General features: G+C 45.9%; 1 protein-coding gene across 1 annotated transcript in view; it reads left to right on the top strand.

Annotated features, from left to right (window-relative positions):
- The window catches only part of GET4 (guided entry of tail-anchored proteins factor 4), a 621,709-nt gene that overhangs the window by 364,578 nt on the left and 233,869 nt on the right, over positions 1–23,262 (top strand). Inside the window, exons 6-7 of the mRNA XM_069647221.1 lie at positions 11,604–11,744; positions 11,836–11,911. Of these exons, the coding sequence (XP_069503322.1) occupies positions 11,604–11,744; positions 11,836–11,911 (217 nt within the window). The remainder of the gene's footprint in view (positions 1–11,603; positions 11,745–11,835; positions 11,912–23,262) is intronic.

The following is a 23,262-nucleotide window of genomic DNA, read 5'->3' as shown; positions in this document are numbered from 1 at the left end:
CTATGCACCATTCCCATAATTATTTTGGTGCTGCTGCATATGATTTCTGTTGTGACCATTTGTTCCCATGTGCCCTCTGTGAGGCCTTCTGACTATATCCGCCTCTATTTTGCAAATGCGGCCATTGTGCCCTGCAGTATGCGCATTGGTTTAATCCCAAAGGCCCTCCCTGCGGTATGCACATTGGTTTAATCCCAAAGGCCCTCCATGCATATTCAAATTTCCCCTGTTCTGTGCATTTCCCCTTCCCCTGTTGTGTCCTGCTACCTGCTGGAGTAACACTCGTGTTTTCAAGTTTGTTCTATCCTTTGCTTCTCTTTCCTTCTCGGTATTTACTCGGTTCTCATAATATTGGGCCATGTGTAATACTTCTCCTAGCGTTTTTGCTTGCCATGCACTTTCTGAAGTCATTATCAAATTTTGAATCGGAAGTATTAATCCCCTCACATATTTATCCACAAATAACCTTTTCCCTGCTTCCGTACTCACATCCTGTCCACTGAAATTTGTAAATACTTCTTCGAATCTGTTGAAATAATCTGTGGACAACTCATCTTTATCTTGAACACACGCCGTCATCTTGTCCCATTGAATTCTTTTCTCTGGGACCAATTCTTTTAACTTCTGTACTATTCATGCCGGCAATGCTAACATATTCGCCCCTGGCTGTGCACCCACTGCTTTATTCTTATCTTCCAGTATTAAATTTGCCCACGTGGCACCATAGGCCGTCTCATTATCTACCTTTCTTATCCGTTTCCACATGTCCGCTGGCAAAATTACGGGGAATATTAAGTCTGTATCACCCATAGTGAACACGGGGGATTGCAATAAAGACTCTACTTCTTTATAAAAACCTGATGGATTTTTCTGTATGTCAGGGATTGTCTGTTTTATATTATTCACTTCCTGTCTAGAGAAGGGAACATGCACGTTTTGGGCTGTATAATGTGCTGGGATTACCACAGGTGGCGCACTGCCTACTGTACAAAAGTAGGAGGCACTTCTCTCATGGGGAAAGCCACACTCACTCTTCCTCCCCCCTCCCTCATATGCAACAATATTCCCAAGTCGAGGGATAAGGCTGTCTCTCCTGTTCCTCGTTCCATCGCTCTTAAATACTGCCAAGAATTCAGGAGGGCTCACCTTTTCCTCGCGTATATCTTTGTATATCAAATATTCAACCATCGTCTGTAACGCTCTCCTTTTCATTGCTAACGTGTATTCATCAAATATTCCATGTATTTCCATTGTGGGAATACTGGGATCTGAAATCCATTTGTGTGCCTCCCGCATACATACTTTTATCTCTGCACTAATTTGCGCTGCTGGTGACGAAAATCGCTGCTGTCTACCCCTCTCAATATTCTTTCTCCTATTCCCAGGTGTGGCGAGTACTTCAGAATACTCTTCATCCAATTCATTCTTTATTTCAAACACTCGCTTCACATGCTCTTCCATTTCTTCATCTCTCTCTACAACGGGCTAATGCATTCAAATCCAACAATCGTTGCGGTGGTAACTTCCCAATTAACTTTTTCCATTGTCCCGACAAATATTCCCCCGTGCATTTCAACAATACCTGTCTTTTGTTGTTCCTTCTGAAGTCATATAGGGGCGCTAGCGTGGATGCCTCATCATTCTCGTCTATGTACATTTCCGCCTGTTATTGCAGCTCACGCTTTCTCTCCTTACTGATCGCGCTGCGAGTTACTCTTGTACATTCATTCTGCTCAATTCCAATCACGGGAGGGGCGGTCGGAACAGTGGCACCCTCTTGATCGGGAGATGCGGAGGGGGCAGTGAGAGTGGGATACGTCTGCTGGGGCTGTGGTAATTGCGAAACACTCGGGGCTGGCTTGCTAGTGGGCAGTGCAGTGTCTGATGCAACCTGTGGCTGTGCTGGCATTGGGAGGGGCTGAGCAACGGGAGGGGGTTGAGCGGCAGCTACTGACGTAGTCTGTTTAGTTTCACTCCTCGGGCCCTGTTTTGTTTCAGTTAAAATTTTGTTTATTAATTCGTCCGATGAGTGTGGCTCTCGTTGTGGATATATTTTTTCTATGTTTAATTCATCGCGCCGTCTTGTCTTTCTCAAGCTATTACTCCACTCCTCCTCCTCAGCATTCTCCACCTTTGACTTATGCCTGCGCGCATGTTTCTTTATACTTCTAAATCGGAACATTGCTTCTCTCCTCCAGTCCCTAAGGATATCAAGTGCCCCAGTGCGTGCTCTCTTAATTATCAACACCTTTTCCAGGTTATCTATCCGGTCCATCTCAAAACTCGCATTCCTCGGCCACTGAAGATTTTCCTGTTTTCTGGTTTTCTTATGCCAAGTTTCACAAAACATTATCGCTTCCATACCATACTTTATGTACATATCATAAGCCAGCGTTCCACCCGGTGGTGCTTCCTGGCCAGTTTCCAAATATTGTTCGCCGCAGTGCAAAAATCCTGCTAAGGTGGACAATGTGTTAACCTTTCCCCTTGGCTAATCAAACTTACTCCGGGTGTTTGATTTTGCAAAATCAACTCTCAACCAATATCAGGATCACTTACGAATCGGGGCACGACTCACCCGATTAGTCAATTTGTCTTTTCAAGACACAATTCGTCCGTATACTGACGCAACCAATGACGTTGTGTCTGCGTATCTCGGCTCTGCCTCGTTTCGGGACCCTCGCCTCCTTGTTCGCTGGCCAGGGATGTCGATCAGGGATCAGCGGTGTGCAGATCTGCAAAGGAGTCTCATCGCTTTTCGCAGGGGCGCCCCGTACACCTCTTGATCCTGGCTCGATTGCTCCCGTTCTCGCCGTTCTTACCGCCTTCCTTATTTTGCAACGTACACAATGGTACAAGTGGAGGATGTGGAAACAAGGCACAGTCACCACACTCGAATAGATACGCCAGACACGAGGTTCCGTTCCCAAAATCTACGGTTTATTGCAATACAAAGAAGTCCCAGTTGGCCAAATGGTCCCACGCCCCGCGATATGTGTCTAACAGACCTCGGGGGACACAAGAGAAGTGCAACGTACATCAGTTACATATATACAAAACGAGCACCTTACAATCAGAAATGACACAGTATGACACATTTGATGCCGCCCTCAATTCATTTCCCTTTGAATTAGAGATGATGATAGACCAGTGTGATAAATATGACACCTTAGACCACCATATTTAGTAACGGTTTGCAATCTTCAATTTTACAGACATCATTCTTTATTTGTGAGAACACAGCGTTTCTGTTTTTCATGGGCAAGCTGCGCGTAGGAGACTGGCACATACCAGACCTCACTATCTTGGTTTCGATTCTCGCTCTAGAGGTCAGCCTGCTCTCCGGGGGCTCACTGGGCCCAGAAAGGGGGGGGCCGTAAAGAAGAGCTTAATTCAACTCTTAAAATGCTAGTTTCGTACATTGCTAATCTTTCAGGAGACTCGCTGGCATTCGTGTACTGATTAAATGCCTTGCTCCCTGTCTTCAAGGATATGTGAGGGAGGGAATCGGGCATTTCTGTCTGGTTCTCCAGTGTAATGTTTCAACATGTTTCTTAGCCTTGGACCATTGAAGCGAAATAATATCTACAGCAAAGCAGTTTTACATGAGGCAAAGTGGCAACGTTGGAGAGAGCAAAGAGAGAAAACAAAATGGCGATTCTGGTCATCTTAAAATGACCTCACTCTAGTTGAACTAATTGCTACGTAATAACTAATGAATATATATTCTTAACACGGTAAATGAGGCGGTTGGTCTTCGGCCAACCAATTATCATTCATTTCCGGACCCTCAAGGGGTGTTTGGTTTTTCTGGACTGACAAGAGAAAGGCGTTATAGAACCAGTACCAGTAGTGGAGAGGTACAAGGGTTGGTAGTCCCCATATTTTTTGATCCCCAAGAAAGACGGAGGACTAAGACCCATCTTGGACTTGAGCTACTTGAACAAGTGCCTCAGGAAAGACAAATTCAAGATGGTCACTGATGGTATTTACTGAATGCCATTGCCTGTGTAATCCGATTGACAGCTCTTCCGTACCTGCCATCGCCTGCACAGCCCTTCTCTTGAGCCCGGGCTAGCCCCGTTGGGTCTGTGTCCTCCAGCCCCTCCAGTGAACTCACGTGGGGTCAGCAACACGTCTTCCACACATCTTGGATCCTCTCCCTGCTTTCCGTCGCACATACTCTACAGAACTGCATGCTTTCACTTCCCACCTCGGCTTCTGCTGGCGTTAGCACTCCTGCTGCAGCCCCAACAGTTTCAGTATCTTTCCTAACTGCATATGCCGCTGCTGCTCCTTTCCTCGCTACACAGCTGTGGTCCATTTTCAGGTTTAAATGTCACTCCGGTGCCTTGCCTCCAAACAACTAGACCACATATTCCCTTCAGTGGCACCTTTTGAGCCTCATTGACTCTTGGTCCTTCCTCGTCCCAGTACCACAGGCATTATGGATATTGAACTACATAATGGATTTGAGTCTTTTATATCTGTTCATTTCTATTTGATTGATGAACTGGATGTTATCAGAGTTAGGAGATGTTATGAGTGATGAGTGAAGTAACATTAAGGATACAACTTCTACCCAAGACAGAATCATGGCCGTTAGAGCATGCTGCATCTCATTCAGGAACTCCCAAGTTATACAACTTATTCTATCTAGGTGACTTTTCTTATAAAGTTCTTTGGGTTTCCTCGTAGGAGGGACTTGTGTAATGACAGCATGCGATCAGATGTTTGGGAATGACAAAGGAGTCACCACTTCCCGGACAGCCAACTCCTCCCATCTGATTCTCCCTCATGATACCAACCCCAGGGTTGGGATCATGTAGCAGCTGCCTTCCCCTGGCCACATGGGAGGAGATCTGAGGCTGGGGTTCAGTCATCACACTATAAAGTTTGGAAGTGTGTGCAGAGTCCACATGAGAAAAGCCTTGACAGGAGAGTATACTAGGCAGTTGCAAGTGTGTGCATATAAGAAAGCCCTGGCATGAGAGTATACCGGGCATTTTCAAGTGTGGTTGTAGGAAAAAGCTCTGGTAGGGAAGCTGAACAGTGTATTCGAAATACACCACCTAAAGAGATCCTGAGAAGGCTATATCATGACTAGCGAATGGTTGTGCTAATCAAGAGAAAAGGAGTGAAAACCTGGCAGTACACTAGGGATCCTAACAAGTTATAGAATAAGAGCCAAGTTGTTTTGTGTACAAGTTGTTGGGGGGGTTTTCCTAAAGTCATACTGGTAGTAAGATTTTAGTAAGCTATCCCAGTGGTTTGCAGATCCCCAACTCTTGGTATCAGTCCTACTAGCTCCGACGTTGGTAGAGTGGCAGAGAAGTCAGGCTTATCTTAAGGGGAAGATGTGAGCTGTAGATGAGTACACTGAATCTTAGACAGGCACAGCAAAGAAGCACTTAAACATATAGTTATTATATGTACACCGGAATCTCTTTTAATACTTCAGACATTTATACTAGAACACTTAGCAATATGGGCATTTTCACTTTTGTGTTTGTTCGCGGTTACATTTGTAGCAGCGTTAGAAAGGGACAAGACAATGTTATCGTATTATCGGTTATTGCAGTCATGCAGTTTTCAACGATTTATACAGTAATGCATTTACTCTACAAACACATATAGTAAAGTCACTTAAAGGGAGGAAAATGGTTAGTGTAACATAAGCTTAGTTCAAGGTTCTAGAGATGGTTTCTTCGCCTATTAAGCCCAAACAGGCAACCCTAGATAAGGGCAGTTCAAAGGGAGCTTGAAGTCCTGACAAGCAGCCAATTACCAAGAGTTCCTGTGGATTGCTTCCAATGTCTAGTGTTATTGAAGCAGCAAGTTATCAACTAATAAGGGAGACCTTAAAACAGACTTGAGAAGCGGACACAAACCGCGTCTTCTTGGACTCGTGTAAGCAATGCCCTTTCCCCACAGTACCATAGCTTAGAAGAAAATGTTTGTGCTGGATGCTCTGTGATGTTACAACTCTGGACCCAATCTCCGGATTCCTTGGTCTGATGACTGAAGACCGGACAATGGATGGGACCACTTCAGAGCAGTCTCAAGGGAGGACCTGTAACAAGACTTTTAGCAACATTTGGGTTCATGCTGCTGTTTTGGCGCTTTTTCTGCAGCACCAACAAAGAACATGGATCGCACGGTCAATCTTCTTCGCTTCCTGCAGTACCACGCTCTGATGAGGGGGTCTGTGCGAGTTGGATCGGATCTCTGGAGTGTCCTTATGAGTTCAGCAAAGATTTGGACCGATTCAGCCTTTCCATGATGATGCGCTCATAATGGGCAGCAGGTCTCCTTGTATTGGTGTTCTTCAGCTCTGGAAACTCCTAGGACCTCGGGAGATGGCTTGTTTCAAAGCTTGTCTTGGGACTGGTTGTTCCCACCAGCCAAAGGAAAGGAACCGTCCTCGTCGGAGCACCTCTGTCGCACAGAAAATGGTCGCTTCAGTTTTGAAAAGGGTCTGCAGGCGTCTCTGGTCGTCGTCTTCGGTTACTTCAGCTTCCAGCGGTCGACATGCTTTTCACTCCAGAAGGCTCACCTTTTGTACAGTTCCAGCACACACTCTTCTGCAATCTCTATCAGCATTTTACAGAAAGGGGCATTTGGCTGTCCATCAGGACAGCCAGACCCCCTGTGGTAGCTGGGCTTATTCAGGCACTCTAGCAGACAAAGGAAAGGGGAGCGGTGGAAAACTCCTCCCCCACTTCCTGCCTGCCCAGACACTCTAGAGCCTATGCAAGGGTTCCCGCCAAAGGTAAAACACAGAGGCTTCCCCTTCCCAGAATGGTAGAAGAAAGTGACAAAGAACAACACTAGTAATTGTGAAAAAAGTAGGGAGCCCCAAGTTGGTACTTGGATGCCCCTATTGTGCACTACCGTGGCTATGGATATAGCCTGCGGTATACAAAATATACAATTGTTGGTTGAACGCGTCCACTGCCACCAGCCATAACTAGTTGATTGTCCATGTGACTAAAAAGGTCACAGGAACAGAGAGGAGGGGATACTAGGCATTCCTTTGGCACTCCACTGAAGGTGTTGTGTGCCAATCTTTCATACTATAGAGTTTTGGGAGAGATACTAGCCTTAAGAACTGTAGGTACTTGAGGATATAGAAAAATAATCTTAAGGGAGGACCGTAAAGGTCTCCAGCAACACTGCCCTTAAGGTGCTGTGTGATGCAGTTGTAAAAACACTGATGCCTTTAAGAGCTATGGAGCAGTCTGACTCCATAGTACAGGTAGAGTACAAAGAATAGAGTTCCAAAAGACAGAGCCCACAAGAATGAATGAATGAGTGGAAAAAGGCACCACTCATTCAGGATTGAAAGAATAAGGTATAGAAGGCTGGCAAAAAGTGCATGGGTTTCTCGAAAGGAGAGGGGATGAAGCATAAGAATGATAAATCCCCCTACTAACACCAGTTGTGTTGTTGATCAAGAGAAACTCAAGGAACTGTTATACTTGAATATAAAAGTGAAGAGAAATTCAGGGAAAGTGAACCACCCCTGGAACGAGGAACCATATCCTTCTGGAACTGTTGTGTTGGAGTTACATATTTTACTTTTTGAACATGTATAAACCACTCCAGGCCAAAGACATTAACCTTTTCAGCTCAGTTAATTGTGTTAGAATGTGAGGGTCAGAATAGTACTTTGGACACAGGATGGTTTTGCTTTGGCCATTCTGACCTTGACAGACCCTTAGTTTTTGTTTTAGGTATAGAAACACCTCTGAGCAGGGACAGAGGCATTTCCCCACCCCTTTTATCTTGATGAAAGTATTTGACCAAAACCATGACTCCCTTTTGTCCTAGTCTCCTTCCTGGCTTTTCACATAGTCGTTTGAGCATGTTGCATGATTATTACAAGAAACAGTCTAAATTGTTAACAGGTCTGGATAGACATTATGGATAATCCTAAGAAAAAAGCCAACATGTGTTTCAACCCTGTGTGGGTCTTTTTCAAGGCTCCTTGTACCATGTGAGGGCGTTAAAGTCCACATAAGGTCCATATTGGATCTGCACTGAGCAACGTAGTCCAACAATAGTCAAAAAGCCATATTGGTAAATCAGATGCAGGGCTCTGTAAGACCTGTTCTCTTAAGCTTTTTGGTGAATGTGTTGGTTTTTATACTGTGTTTAATGCGTTTGACTTATAATCGTACTTACCTTTCTAAAGAAGTCTTTTCCTCTCTTTATATAATATAAAACTCTATTTTAACAATATATCAGTGTATAAGTGTTTCTTTGGACCATATGGGCTCTACAAATTCTTTGTACTTTCCTATAGCCCTCTCTCCCTCCTAAAAGGAGCCTGGCTGCTCTGCCATAACTACCGCTTTACTGGTTAGTACAGGCCTGCACTAAGAGTTGGAGATCTGTGTTGCCCTAGGAATAGCTTTGGGGGAACTTTAGAAAAACGGCCCTAACACTAATTACATACATTGGCAGTCTATTTAAAGGTTGTTGGCAGGAGGCTATTGCTTCCTTCCACAAACCCCACTGGCACTCTGCCAGCACCCCCAATTTGGATGCTGAACTACCACTGCATCTGCCCGCCCTCCACCTACATCCATTAAACCTCCACTAAAGAGTGTGGCTGAAATGGCTGATCGAATCACTGGAAGTGCGAGGGTGTTACTGGCTGTCGGTAGTTTTGCTTCCATAGCCTCTACCTCTGTGTGGTGGTAGCCCCCTCACATCTGGTCCCAAGTATCTGGGATGGCAGAGGAATACCAATGACCTTTGCTAGACTGCATCCGCAAATGAGCAGAGGAAGTTCCTTTGGAGTCTCAGAGTTTGAGCAAACAGGAGCGAGCCAGCACCTGCCATCCACAAGCAGGTGGTGCATAATCTGGTGTTTCAGGGAAACCATCTGGTGAACATTCTTTACAAATTCCAGGCTGTGGAAGTGGACAGCCAGAGAACAAGTCCTAAAACTGCAGGCCCAGTGGTGCAGCCTGGCTGGAACATATGCGTCCATTTGAATCGTATGCCAAAGTTCAATAAGGGTCCTTTATGTTCAATAGCACCCAGAGTGGATTATTAGGTGCTCTAGCCTCCTTTTAAGGGATTTCAATTTGGAGGGTCAGACCACGTTTCCACTATCAAACTGCTATTATGAGCTTAAAAAAATACATTTATTTAATACTTTTTACTGTAAGTTTATTGTTTGACCAGCAGTTTATCATCAGAAGACCCATATATAACTTACAAAGACCGCAAGACAAGTATGATTGTGTTGCTTTGAAAGTTACCACAGAAAATTCCAAATTAACTGGACATCTTTTTTTAACTTTAAAATAAATGCTAGATAATGCTTGCAGTTGTGAATTCAGCCAGATACAAAGAATGTCAACCTCAAATAGCATGTGTGCCCAAAATAAAGTTTATTCATGAAGTAGCTTTAAAGTTGCATGAATAAATATGCATTGCTTCCAGTTGAGCGCAAACACTGCAACAAATCAGTTGTGGGGTCAGTACTCAGCCCTTCCAGCATTGCTTAAGTTATATCTATCAGGTTGTTCATGCTAATGATAATGTTTCAGAGTAAATGTGCTGAAAGCTCTGCGTACTTTGTTTGACCTATTCTGGGATAATGTGGACATGGCCATTTAACTCATTGTTGCTGAACTTGCATGATGCCGCTACACCCAACCCATTTCCCTCCTGCTCCTAACCGTGACGTGTACTTCACCTGACTCATGCCCTGATGCTAGAAGTTGCAGGTGGGTTCTGCCATGACTCTTAACTTCCCTTTTGTGAGTGAGTGTTCTTGTTCTGATGTATTAGCAATGTTTTCTCCTGCTAGGCCTTTGTGTTTTTATTTGAGCCACACCACATACCGTGGTGCTCAGAAACTTGCCAATAGTCCTGCTTGCACCGCCAAGTTGGAGACTCCTAGAAATGCGAGCACTGTGATTTGCAGCAAGGCACCCTCTAATTGTAGGAGGACATAATTAAGCCACCTTAACTCAGATTGGTTTACGTCTCTCTTCTAATTCATGAAAGCATAGGGAAAAAACTATTCTTTGGTTCCCCCTGCTGGCCAGCCCCTTAGTTTGCCTAGTGCTAGAACCGGCCCTTCACACACATAGTACTTACTGCACACGGTAGCAGTGCATTGATAGTCCTAATATCAGTGATGTGAAAAGAGGCAAATCTGCTTGTTGTAAAGACCTGCCACCTACCAAATTAATCAATTCTTTTTGGACTTTGGGAAGTCTGACTGTAAAGTTCAAAACAATGCTTCCGTCCTTCCCCCTCACCTTTCAGAACTTGCTTGCATACAATTGGCAATGAAGCAGAACCTTTAGTTTCAGAGCCCGAATTACTATGGTGGTGTTCAGTGATGAAAATGTCCTCTTTTCAGAGAGTTCAAAACAAAGTTACCAAGATGTGGGAACTCCCGTCCAGTGCATACTCTCTAAGGCCGATGATCAGCCAAACATTTATAGTGTAGTCTTTGAATATATAAAAAAGCAGTTTGAAACTGATTTAGATCTCGTCAATATACAATCCAATGTTCATCAAAGAAATTAATTTCAAAAATGTTCTTTTTTGCTTCAGTGTTTACTTACATGGGGAATCCAACGTGTTTTCGAGAAACACTACTCTTCATCAGGGGTGTTCTACTGTGAAATAAGCTGCAATTTAACAAAAGAATATATTTTCAAAGACCTACATACACTATAAATGTTTGGCTGATCATCGTCCTTTGAGAGTGTCCAGAGGACGGGAGTTCCCACATCTTGGGAACTTTGTTTTGCATTGTATATTTATGCGGTCCATGTGGCAGGACCAGATTTTCTCCTCTGTACCATGAGTTCATGTTTAACTGGTATACACTTCATTTTACCTTGGATTGACATCATATGGTTAACAAATGTACATAGGTCTGCGTTGCCAACCGTCTTTGTAATCTTTTCAGAGGGTAGCACTTATTGAAGAAACCATGTTTTTCTTTTTGAGTGCAGAATGATATGGTACTCTAGCTGTTTAACTGAAAATGAGAGGCTTTGCTTAATAAGGCTTTGAATGGATGATCATTTCCTTAAACTGTTGAGTTTGTAAGTTCACAGTTCAGAACAAATTCAAATGATTTGATGTAGTTTAAAAATAAAACGATTGCTTTAATCAAGAAAATCCACAAGTTTTGAATGATGTCTGTGTTGTGGTTAACCATCGCAACCGCCTGCTTGGCTGCTTCTTATCATGTTGGATGAGATGTTTGCTATGCTATCCATACATGTGAACTAATCTGCTCAGTGCCAGTGGGTGGATAGTACATTGCATTTACAAATGTTTTTTAATTAATGTTAACGAGTGATATTAAAAGGCTGAGCTGCGTTAATGGTGGCATTGTGTCCCTGTCTTAGAACATCTCTTGGGGGAATGTGTACATTTTTCTTTTAGATAAAATCTGTGTCCTGGCATGCATAAAAAAAGTGTTGCTGTGAAATGGTTTAAACAAAAATTAAAATGCAGCTAAAACACCACTGCTACACTTTCAAATTTTTGACTATAGGAGTGTAAAATTGAAATGCAAAACGTGTGTATTTTAAACATTTTCTTTTTTCCTACAGATTTCTGTGTTTAAAAAACAAAACTAGTGCTTCAGTGGTTTTTACAACATATACACAGCGGCATCCGTCAATAGAAACAGGACCCCCATTTGTGCAGCCATTATTAAATTTCATCTGGTTCCTGTTACTTGCTGTAGAAGGGTATGGTTCCTTTTCAGCTGCTTAACTGCATAAAAATGTTTTTTAATGCTCTTGCTTTCTTGCGAACTTAGTTTTTTCTTTTGCATTTCAGTGGAAAATTAACAGTATTTACAGTATTGTGTGAGCAGTACCAGCCCTCGCTCAAAAGAGACCCCATGTATAACGAGGTGAGGATTGGAATGTTTAAATTTCAGTGATTTGTTTAGTTGTTTGTACAATTATGCTGAAAGCATGTACTCATCCTGTAGATTAAGAATGTATCTGTTTGCAAAACAAACCCAATATGCCCTTTATTTGCATTTTGATGAATCTTCGACTTGCATCACCTGCTTGCAAATAGAGCTCATGTTTGAAGTCAAGCCTGTGAATAAGATTTTTAGTTTGGACAACTTTGTGGACTACGTTTGGTATTTAAATTTAAAACCGATGTTGGTGTGCTATGCATAGCAAAGTAAAAAAAAATATTTTTAAAACCATCGTTTTTTGGCATAGTCATGCTCCCATTGCATTTGGCAATTCTTGCAAGTGGAAATATCTTAATTTCTTGTGATGTTTTTGTGCTCACTTCGCAAAAAATGTCAATATATTCAACAATTAAGGAATCACATCTTCATAGACAGTTATGCTGTGTATATATTAAGTTACAGCAAACCATTAGAAGCAAGGCCTTGTTGATTAATGAAACGTCTGCACCACTGGTATTTATTCAAGGTAAAACATAGATTGAGAGCTCTGGCATTATTATATGGGTTCTACTGTGTTCTAGAGCTTTTATAGTGCGTCAAATCACCACAGCTCATGGGCATGGCCAAAGGTTGGTGTATTATTTCCTCCAGGGTTTTCCTATCCGATCTGTGTAAGCGAGAGGAAATGTATAGGGAGGAGGACATCTTCTAAAATGAAGAGTGTTTAGTGATGGTTGCTATGACAATCACTGTGACAGCTAAACTGCATTCCCCATGGGTCCCACTGCACTCCAGAGAGTGCTGGGTCAAAGATGGAATGGGGCCAGCCAGTACAAATAGTCCTTCAACCCCAAGGGCAGCACTCTACTGCAGAGGACTCTGCCTCAACCCATGTGTAGAACACCTGCACAATGAACAACACGCAATCACATGCACAATATTCAGACATGTCAAAGGTACACTTGATGCATATCTGCCTGTCAGCCTGCATCAGACAATGACCACACCTATGACACTCAAAGGCAAGATAACTGGTGCTAGCCACAAGTGCATACAGTGTGACGCATGCAGAACAATGCAACAAAACAATGCATAAGTGTGATGCTCTGTAGCAGGGGCTTTTCCTTCTAAGCGCTGCGAAGGTGAGCATTCAATGTACCAATCTCAGAAATATTGACAACTCTCCGCAAGATCTGCACAAATGGGCACCAGTCTAGCAATCACCGAGATGAATGCACAACCCTCAGCGCCTCGACCAGAATTCAGTGAATTAAAAGAATGGGCAAGCACCTCCACCTCTGACTAGCAGAACTTCCAGGGAGGACGCCACTAGTGTGGTTGATGGTAACACACCAATTCATGTCGTGGACGTGCCATTCCTGGTGCAAACCTAAGAGTTCAGAGGAGCTGCAAGGGCCACCAACCAGACAACCACCCAGTACGACAATCTTGGGTTCAGTAGGTCTGCAGAGCCTGCCTCTGTAGGTCACCAATGGGCGATTGAGCCATTCTTCTGAACTGAGTGCAGCCAACGTGTACTAACCGTTTATGGGGCTGTGAAGTGCTACATATCACTTTCTCCCCACAGGCTCTGCATAAAGCAACATGGCACTACGAAATAAAAAACATAGCATGATGGAATAGCAAAACGACAGCTGTGCCCAAAAACTGAAGGTGGGAAGTGGTGGAAAAACAAATGGGCATATGATGTAAACAAAGCGAAAAACAACAAAGTGTATCCCAAAAGTGAAAAATAGCACCTGCCAACAAAATTTGAACCTTGAAATAAGAACTAAAAAAAAACATGGATGGAATGAAGTGGAAGTCCATCGTGTTTGTGTATGTTGTACACATGCGTGTTTGGCTAACATCCCAATCAAGGTTGAAGGAATGGATACTTAAACAATAGGTGTAAACAAATTGGGGTTCTTAGTCCTTGGGAAAACATGACTAAAAGCGTGAAGTGTGAAAGCCAAGTGCTTGGTAACAGCAGTACTATAGACGACCTCTTGAGATCACTCTGAGCACTGGTTGCTGCTTCCACTTTAAGGGCAGGAGCCCATATAAACAGGAGTCCACACACGAAGCGCAAAAGCCAAGTGTTTCGGTGTTTGGGTGAGAAGAAAAGAACAAGAAAAACATCACTCTGGGACAAGCCATGGAACTGGAGTAAGTTGAGGTAATTTTGCTTTGGCACCTCTCTCCCCTACCCCCCAACCCCCACTCCTCATCTTGCTTTACCTCGTGACCAATGTCTAAGCTGTGAACGGATAATCGCCATTATTTTCCTGGCTTGACTGTGGGGTCCCATGGAACTCGGAGCGAGAGCCAGTGTTAAGTTATGCCACTCAGAACCACAAGGAAAGGCAGACAGCTAAACAGTGCAGCTAATTACAATCTTGGGAACAAAGGGGGTAAGGTAGTTGGGAGCAAGATGCCCCCTTTGGTCATCTCTCCCCTGCTCCTCCAGAACCATCATGGACATATTGACACCGTTGCTCCAGCCCTGGCCGATTTCTGTAATCACTCTTTCGCCATTGGAACTTTCCCCTCTCCACTTAAGCTCTCCCTTGTGCACTCCCTCCTCAAGACGCTGTCTGCCAATCCTACCTGCCTGGCAAACTATCGCCCAATCTCCATCACCCCTTTCCTGGGGAATCTCTTGGAAAAGCTGGCCATCTCCCAGCATACCCTCCACACTGAATCTGTTGGTTGTCTCCATGACCATCAGTTTGGCTTCAGAGTTGTCTGAGGCACAGAAACTGCGCTGCTCTCTCACCATTCTCCTTGATCTTTCCTCTGATTTCGACACATTCAACCACGCCATCCTGATCATTCAGGTCTGTGAGAACCTGGCCATCACGGATCAGGCCCTGGCGTGGCTGACCTCCTTCCTCTTGGACCACTCCTCCCAGGTCCAATTTGGTCACTTTCTCTCTGCCATCCCTCTCGCTACCAGTGGCGTTCCCCAGGGCGCTCTCCTCTCACCCTGGTTTTTCAACCTCTACTTGGAACCTTTGGCCCACCGGATCTCTACCTTTTTCTTTAACTTTCAGTGTAATGCGGATGACACTCAACTTTCCTTCAGGCTCCCCTCAGCATCCTCTGTTCTCTCGCTCATGCCTGACTCTGTCTGCGATTCAGGATTGGTGCACCTCCAACAATCTCTGCCTTAATGCCAGTAAGACCGAGATCCTTCTCATTGGGACCCCTGCCCCTGCTTTCCCTCTCTCACTCTGGCTGCCACCTGCCTTGCACCCTCTTCCTTGGACTCCACTCTCTCTCCTCACATCTTGGACGTCGCCAAGAGGTCCCACTGCACCTCCTCAAAGGGGCCCTTTCTCACTTTCCCCCAGAACCTCACTGTCTCCAGAGCCCTGGTTCTCTCTAGGTTGGACTTTTGCAACATCCTCTTTCTCAATCTGCCTTCTGCAACTAATACAGAACAGGACTGCAAGACTTATCCTTGGCCTCAAGCCCAGGGACTGTAGCTCTTAAGCCCTGAAATCTCTCCAATGGCTCCTCGTGGCTGCAAAGATCAAGTTCAAGACCCTTTGCATTGTCCACAAGGCTTTCTGGGGCCTGGTCCCGTAATACATACAATGCTCTCTTCCAAAATACCTTCCTTCTCGAGCCCTTCACTCAGCTACCTCCAACTCCCTAAGGGTTAGACGCTTCTCCAGGCAGAGAGTGGGGGGTAGATCTCTCCTCTGCAGGTGCCTCCCTCTGGATTGGCCTCCCTGACCCTCTCAAATTTGGGCCGAATAACCTGAAGTATCTGGAAGCAGCTCAAAACTGTCGTCCTCCCTTGCTTTCTCTCTCCCCCTCCCCTGCTGACCTACCTGTCTGCTGTACCGACTTGTTGCTTGGCTATCCTCAGATTCTCACTGGTACCAGGCTATTTCTTGACCAGTCACCCTTGCACTGCCTGTGGACCTACCACGCATTTAGGGGCTGTAACTGTAACCCTACAGTCACTTGTTCTCCTTGCGCTACCCAGAGCTGCGCTGTCTTGCTGCACTTATCAGAGCATTGCTGCCCTGTTTGCACTCCCCCCTCCCTTTCCCGTCCCCTTCTCATTCTTGCATTTGCACAATCTGAATGACACAAGGCCTAGTAAGATGGTTTTTGTCTTGTCGTCCATGTCTTCCCTCCCTCCCTTGTTTTGTCTCGCCTACAAACACTTGTGCTTATATCTCATATCATATCTATGCAAACAAGTCAGGCTGACCCTGTGCAAATAGAAAATATTCTGAAGGAAGTCCCACTTGCTGTTGGGGGTGGTAAAACTAAAGATAAAATCACTTCAGATTTTCAGCCAGGGGGATAAATCGGCTGTCATGAACTGTATCAGAAGTGAGACAGAGAATGCAGTTGAAAAGGAGAAAACAGATTCCTTGGTCGTTGATAACAGCCCTCTTTCCGAACTATGCTTTTCACTGCAAAACGCTGCAAGGGGAACCCTGTGGACCAGTGTGTCCCACAGCAAGCACTGGGCAACTAAGTTGGTAAGAGTGTACTAATTGATCTACTACCTGGCCAGTCATCCTTCCCAAGGTTATCTTGGTCACCAACCCTCGTCCCAGAGTTGGACAACACGAGATGCTCTACTAACGAATGTATACAAATGGAAGAAATGCAGAACTTGATAATTAAGTTACAAGTTGCAACAGCAATCTTATTGAAATTGTGCGGCGTATACATGAGTACCAACAGGAGTTAGGCTCTACTTGATTAAAGTTGGAAGACAAAATTGACTCCCAGCATAGCGTGGCTACTGCCAAGTTAGAAGCAGTGGGCCACCCATATGAGGAGGTAAGCCAGCTGTTGAGAGAGGTCCCAGCTGGCGAGGTCACGGAAGGTACACTGGAGCCACGGGTAGAGACTAACAATAACGCACTTGAGCAAAGTGTCTGCAGTACAGTTGACCATGAAACAGTGCTTTACGCTCAAGTGACTAGAAATGCGAAACAATCTGGGGAGGATAGCCTTGGAGCCACTGGCCCAGACATTGTACCAGTTACTAAAACCAAAGCCCAGACACGTCAAGTAAGAAAATAAAAAAGAAGGCAAAAAGCTGTAGGCGGAGATCGCCTAAGGATTCAGGAACATTGATCAGTTGGTTACTGCAATGTCCTTGACCTAGTAAGATCGATGTTGTGAAGCAGTTAATAACAGATGGGCAGCCTGAGGTGGATACTCTCGATCAAACTGACCAAGTCGAGGACTGTGACCACTCTCCTGAAAAGATCCCATTGAAGAATGTTGACAACAAAATGGTAGCACTGCAGTGGAAGTGAAGACGGTAAAGCCACATGTACTCTATGCTAAATCATTTACAATCGAAGCATGGAGAATAAATTGGTCGGATCTGTTAAATTTTCTGCAGCTTATACCACCTTTGCAAATATACAATACCAAGGATTTCTGTATTGTTGATCTTTTGGACAATGAAGACTCCTATGTCCAGGGTCCACTATTATAAAATGGAAACTGCTTTGGCTATACAAGAGCAACACCAAGGTTGTCCGATACTAGGCTATGACCTAAACTCCTCTTCAACAACGTACTTAAAAAAAAACATGGCCCCTACAAACTTAAAAAGCATCATAGTAACTGCCTGATCCTAATACGACCCCTGTTTACCCTAAACCGGAGGAAATACAGTAAGTACTGAAATAGATTTGCCAGCACAGTGTCACCAGTTGGTGCGTAAAGCAAGCATAATCGACCAAAATTGCTGTGTGGAAAATAAGAGCATTTAGCCATTGACTTGCACAAGATGGTTTTCACCTGTTTAAAACTATTGATGGTTATAAAGTTTACTAGAAGTCTGCTTTAAAGGAGGGATTTACAGGGGACCTAGTGGGGGCATTTTGGTGGGGGATGTTAGGCAACGTTTGTATGCAGTACCCTTTGGGTGCACTACACACAACTCGGACTACAGGTATAGGAAACCCAACCTTTGGTGTAAGCTTGTACTACACGGTTTTGGTAGCGTTTTGAGCAGCCAGGCTCATCTCAAGAGGGGTCAGTGTGAGTTGTAGGGGAGTGACACAGAGATTCACAGTGACAAGTATTCAAATAAACTCTTACACACAAGGTTTCTTGAATAAACAATTATTAATTTATTTATCAGTCAGTTAGAGTAAGCCTTCTTCAGAAGGGAGCAATATCAAAAGTAAGACACAAATATACTTCACATCTATTCAGTCTTAGTTTCTAAATCAGAAAAGACCCTTTTGGGATGGCCCACAGACACAACTTACACCCTCAGGTGACTTCAATGGCTAGGGTGCTGGGGACATTAATATGTTACTGTTTACATTTAGAATACTGTTAGAAGTGGGTAAAAGGAAAAGGGGATTAGAACAACAAGAGACCACAAATATTCTCAAGCAGGAAAATACTTTTGGATCCCCTAAGCAGAGTCATTCAGTATAATAGGCTAAGCCAAAGTCAATGGGCAAAAGTCTTATATAGGATTAAACACTTCTGGTCGTAAGTAGAAAAGTCTTTGCACAATGTTTTAGAGTTCTTTGAAGAAAAGAAGAATCAAATGTAGGGCCTCAAGCGGATTAGACTTGTGAGTAGTATAAGATGCAAGCAACTCTACAATAAGAGGTAAATTCTCTCAGACTTTACAGTACCTTGGTATTGAAGAAAAAGTGCAGCAGATGACTTCTGTTCCTGTGCAGCTCTGCAGATCTCACTGTTCCTGGGCCTCATTCGTGGGGACAAGAGGGAGGACTTCTGGGGACTCCTGCAATGGGACGGTCACCACTCGCAACCGGCAATCTTTCCAACTAGTGGCACTTAGTGTTTCAGCACCTCGCGACTACCACAAATAGCAACACTGCGGTTCCGGGCTGTCGAGATGGACTTTCCTTGCTTCTGGGGTCCTGCACTCTGTTGAGGGGGCTCAAGCTTGGTCAGTCCTGCTTCCTGGGAGTCCGGAGGATCTTCCTGGATCTCTTAGCCAACTTAAAAGCAGCGCACACAATCTGGTGTTCCTCTCCCTGGCTATACGGTTTCCAGCAGCAACTCTGAGAATATTCAACCAGCTCCGAGAAGGATGTCCAGGTAGCTTACTTTGGAGTTGATTGGTATGACCAACTCGAGTGGCGAAGTCGTCCTCGCAGGGGCTTCTCTGTCGATACGAATTTGGAGTTTCACCACAGCAGCAGGGCTTCACTGGGCAAACCAGCGGTCTTGGAGTTGCACCAGGCGTCCACTTCAGGTTCTTCTTCGGTTCCTTTGTCCATTGGTCGCCTCTGCCTTCCAAGCCAAAAGCCTCGCCTTTTATTCAGTTCTCTCCCATTCATTCCAGCCTAGCTGTCAGTCACCCAGCAGGGTGGCAGTCCTTGCCGGACAGTCAGCCGGCCAATCACTACAGAGTGCATTTGAGTCTCCTAGGAGACTAAGCACAGGGAGTTTCGGGCACCTCCCTCACTGCCTGCCGACCCCAGACAACCTGGAGCCAGAGGCGGGCTCCACTCGTGAATCCCTCCAAAGGCAAAGCGCTCAATGGGACCAAACCTGGTTTGGGCGCAGAGTACATCTCAAGAAGGACCTTTCCACAAAGAAATGGCGAAAAAAGAAGACCGGGCCATTTTGGCAAAAATTGACCCTTGGGTGCTTTACTGCAGCTATGAACGCAGCCCGCGGTAAATGCACACCACGGTAGTTAAAACAAAACCACTGCCACCAGCCATACAGTCAGAAAAGGAAAAGGGTAACATAAAAATGTTACATGAGAGGCTAAACCAGTAGTCTTCAAACTTTTTATGCCAAGGCCCCCCTGAACAAACCATAAATTGTTCGGGACCCTCTGTGTTGCTGTCATTTTTTTTTTATCGAGATAGCTGCAAAATGTGTTGTCCATACACGAGCACACTGGATTGTTTTGTATATGAAACTCTGACGAGCATGCCAATCAAAGAAGTTGCTTCACATCGTAAATCCACTAGGCCAGTGGTCTTCAAACTTTTTAGGCCTGGCACCCCCTGAGCAAAATTTGGGCAGGCCGGGCCCCCCAAAAAATACCAAAAAGACAGTATGTATTGCGCACCGTCACTGCAGCCTACTCCCAGTATAGACCCTCGGCTCCCCCACCTGCTCCCATCACAATGGCTGGGCTCCCTCCTCCCACTCCTACACAGTTCCTGAGCTCTCCCCACACCATTACACACCCTTGGCTCTCCCCACCCTGCTCCCACCACTATCCCATGGTCCCCACCCATCCCGTTCCCAACACAGTCCGAGAGCCAGTGGCGACTGGTAAATTTTTTAAGTGGTGGGCATAACTATTTCCCCCAAAAATGCCATAGCGACAGAGCAGTGAGGGAGTCAGAACCAATCAAGAGTGGTTCAGGAGGGTCGGGGGGGTTCCCCCCCCGTGAATTTTTAAAAATAAAATAATGGGTTAAAATGTTGCATTGTCGAGCATTCTTTAAAAAAAAAAAAAGGGTAAATATCCAAACAGTTTGCAATTGCTGCTGCTAGGGCCCAGGTGGCAGGCATTACATGTTTTACTTGCCATCTATGATAGATGTCCAGTAAAAATATACCATCCCTGTCCCCTGGGCCCCACTAGGCCTAACACAATCAACATGGTTATGTGTGTATGCAAGGCGCTGGGGTGCGAAGGGGGAAAGCATGGTATTTTTGACTGGACATCTAGGAGAGAAATCCAGTAAAAAAAAAAAAATACCATCCCTGTCCCCTGGGCTCCACAGCATGTCAGAAGGAGAGCTGATTTTGGCAGGTGGGTAGGGGGATTGTGCAACAAAGGCATTTTTAAAATGCCTTTGTTGTACAACCCTCCTCCCCCCATATATCCACCACTTGCCAAAATCAGCTCAACGTACAAAAACAAACTAACACACACACATTCATACAGCAATCACTCTATCATTCACACAAGCATCCATAACCATGCACTCACACGTAACACAAGCATTCACGCATCCATGCACATGTTTCAATAAAAAAATGAACATAAACCTACATTCTGCATTGGCCTGCATGAGGGTGCTGAAACGCCCTGTACTCCTACGTCCCATCCCCTTTCCTCCATACTTATGGGACATCTCTCCCTCCTGTGGGACGGGACCAGAGCACTTTGTAAAAAGCATCCACATTTTTTTTTTCAAAGATGTGTCCTTCCCCTCTTTCTGCGCAGGGCCCGGCACACGGCCGTAAGCCTGCCCACCATTGGCTCCGCCCCGCGCATTGCCCATCAGTCCTTTTCTCTGCTCTTTCGGGACTGGGCGCACTTGCATCCTCAGAAGATTTTCTTCCCTTTTTCCTCTCTGGCTCTCGCTAGCGATCGTGTACTAGTCTGTCGTTCAAACTAGACTTTCCAGATTGTTCAACGTGTCATCGTCGTTTCGTGAGGGCGGATCCCCATCCTCTTTGTTTAGAATGTTTGGGTCCGGATCACCGCTGGGACTCCTGTTTTTACTGCGACTCCCTTTTGGTCTGGGCACTTCAACGGCGGTTGGAGCGGTGGGAGGTGGTGTTCCGACGAACTTCTGCTTCACATTTTCAGGCGTTCGACGAGAAGAAAAAACGCCCGCTAAGTTCTTTACTTTTCAGAGCACTCCGGCCGGGGGATTCGTTTCCAGATTCCTCTCGGGCCGGGAGGGGCGTTGATCGCTCTGTTACCGGGGTTCGCCCTGAGGTGCCCGTTGGGCCTAATAAATGTAGCAGAGTTTTCTCTGAGGGTCTCCGTAAGTGGCCTGTGGATACCGGAGCATGCTCCGAGGCCCTTCCTGTGGGGGACGTTTGTAGACCCAGTTCTACTGAATCGTGGCATACCGGAGCTCGCTCTTAGGCCTCTCTGTCGGCTTCCCTCAAAAATAGGACCGGGGTGCGCCCCGAGGCCTTGGTGGGGCTTGCTGTTACCGAACGGATGTTCGAGGCCCGCGCGGATAAGGCTGTCACGGGACGTGGGTCCGAGGTCACTCTTTCAGAGGCTAAAGTTACCAACATTTCTTAGAGGCCTGGCAAGGCCTTACCGTTGAAGGCTGTTTCTCACCGTTCCCGCTCTTGCGGCGACAACAGATCTGTTTAAGGGGCAAAGAAGTAAAGCTCTTCTTTTACCGGCAGTGCCGAGGTCCTTCCTGGGAAGGCTGATTTGGCGGTTGGTATGTCGCAGAAACATCCCAGGCCTCATAGTACCGGCTCTGCCGATGTTCCTTATGTTAAGGCTAAAGTTAAGACCCCTGATCCATCGACGGGGACCCCTGCCTCACTTCCTCATGTGCCGCTGTTCCCCTCAGGCGATGACAAAATGGCGCCCGTTCCCGCCATGACCGCGGCAGCCATTTTGGGTGCTACCCCTACAACTACGCCATCGGCCTCAGGTGTAGGGCTTGGTTCCTTGGGTGAACATAGAGTCCCTTGTGCGCATCCTTATCGGCCAGTTTACGATTGGAACGCCCGGATGCCTCTTCCGCACAATGTTTTGTTGCCTGCTGGGTCGGCACCTTTGATTTATGTGGATACGTTGGTGGAGGGGCCTGTGTGGCATCCTTCCCCGTTACGTCCCTGGATTTGTCCACCTCGTGAGAGGCCGCCTCAGGTTCCGAAGTAGTCCACGGAGGAGGCCTTTTTCAGTACATTTCAAACATTAATGCCTACCGACCCCATGAGGGAATATTTCAAAGGGCTTTCCAGGGAGATATGTCCACCCGCGCCTTCGGCTCCACCCGTTCCTCCGGTGGTTCTGCCGGCGTCTTCCTTGCCTGCGGTGCCTCCCCCGACTTCCACCTTTGCCCCCCATTGTCCCCTGTGGACAAGGCAGCGCCCGACACGGTTCAGCAGGATCCTGACCTGTCGGATGAAGCGCAGGGCGATCAGGACAACGAGGACCTGCCCCGCTCTTTTAGAGCTTTTCATGACCGGGTACTGGACATGATGTGCTTCTTAGATGTTCCGGTGCCCGAGGCACCCGCTCCGCAGGAGGGTGCGCTTTCTGGGGCGTTCACCCTGTCTCCTTCAGAGCGTACCGGCCTGTTCTTGCAGAAGGACGTTCTGGCCGAGGTCCGCAGGGCCTGGGAAAAGCCACACTGTGGACTTTTTGTCAATAAGAAATTTTGACACGAGATACAGGCTGCATACTTCGGAAGAGGTGGCCCTGTCGTCTTGTCAGCCCCCTCCTCTACAGTGGTGGCCGTGGCCACTCTGCAATCCAGGCCTGCAGCATCCTCTTCTATGACGGCTACTCAGGTTCTGGGAAAGGAGGAAAAGCTCCTTGACTCCCTTGGGAGGAAAATCTTTGCCAACTCGGCCTTGCAGCTCAGGCAGGCCAACGCCAAATTGGTTTA

This window comes from Ambystoma mexicanum, chromosome 2q (assembly GCF_040938575.1).
Source record: "Ambystoma mexicanum isolate Mex_15411 chromosome 2q, UKY_AmexF1_1, whole genome shotgun sequence".
NCBI lineage: Eukaryota > Metazoa > Chordata > Amphibia > Caudata > Ambystomatidae > Ambystoma > Ambystoma mexicanum.
The sequence above is the reverse complement of the archived record's forward strand: the minus strand, read 5'-3'. Positions and strand labels throughout refer to the sequence as shown.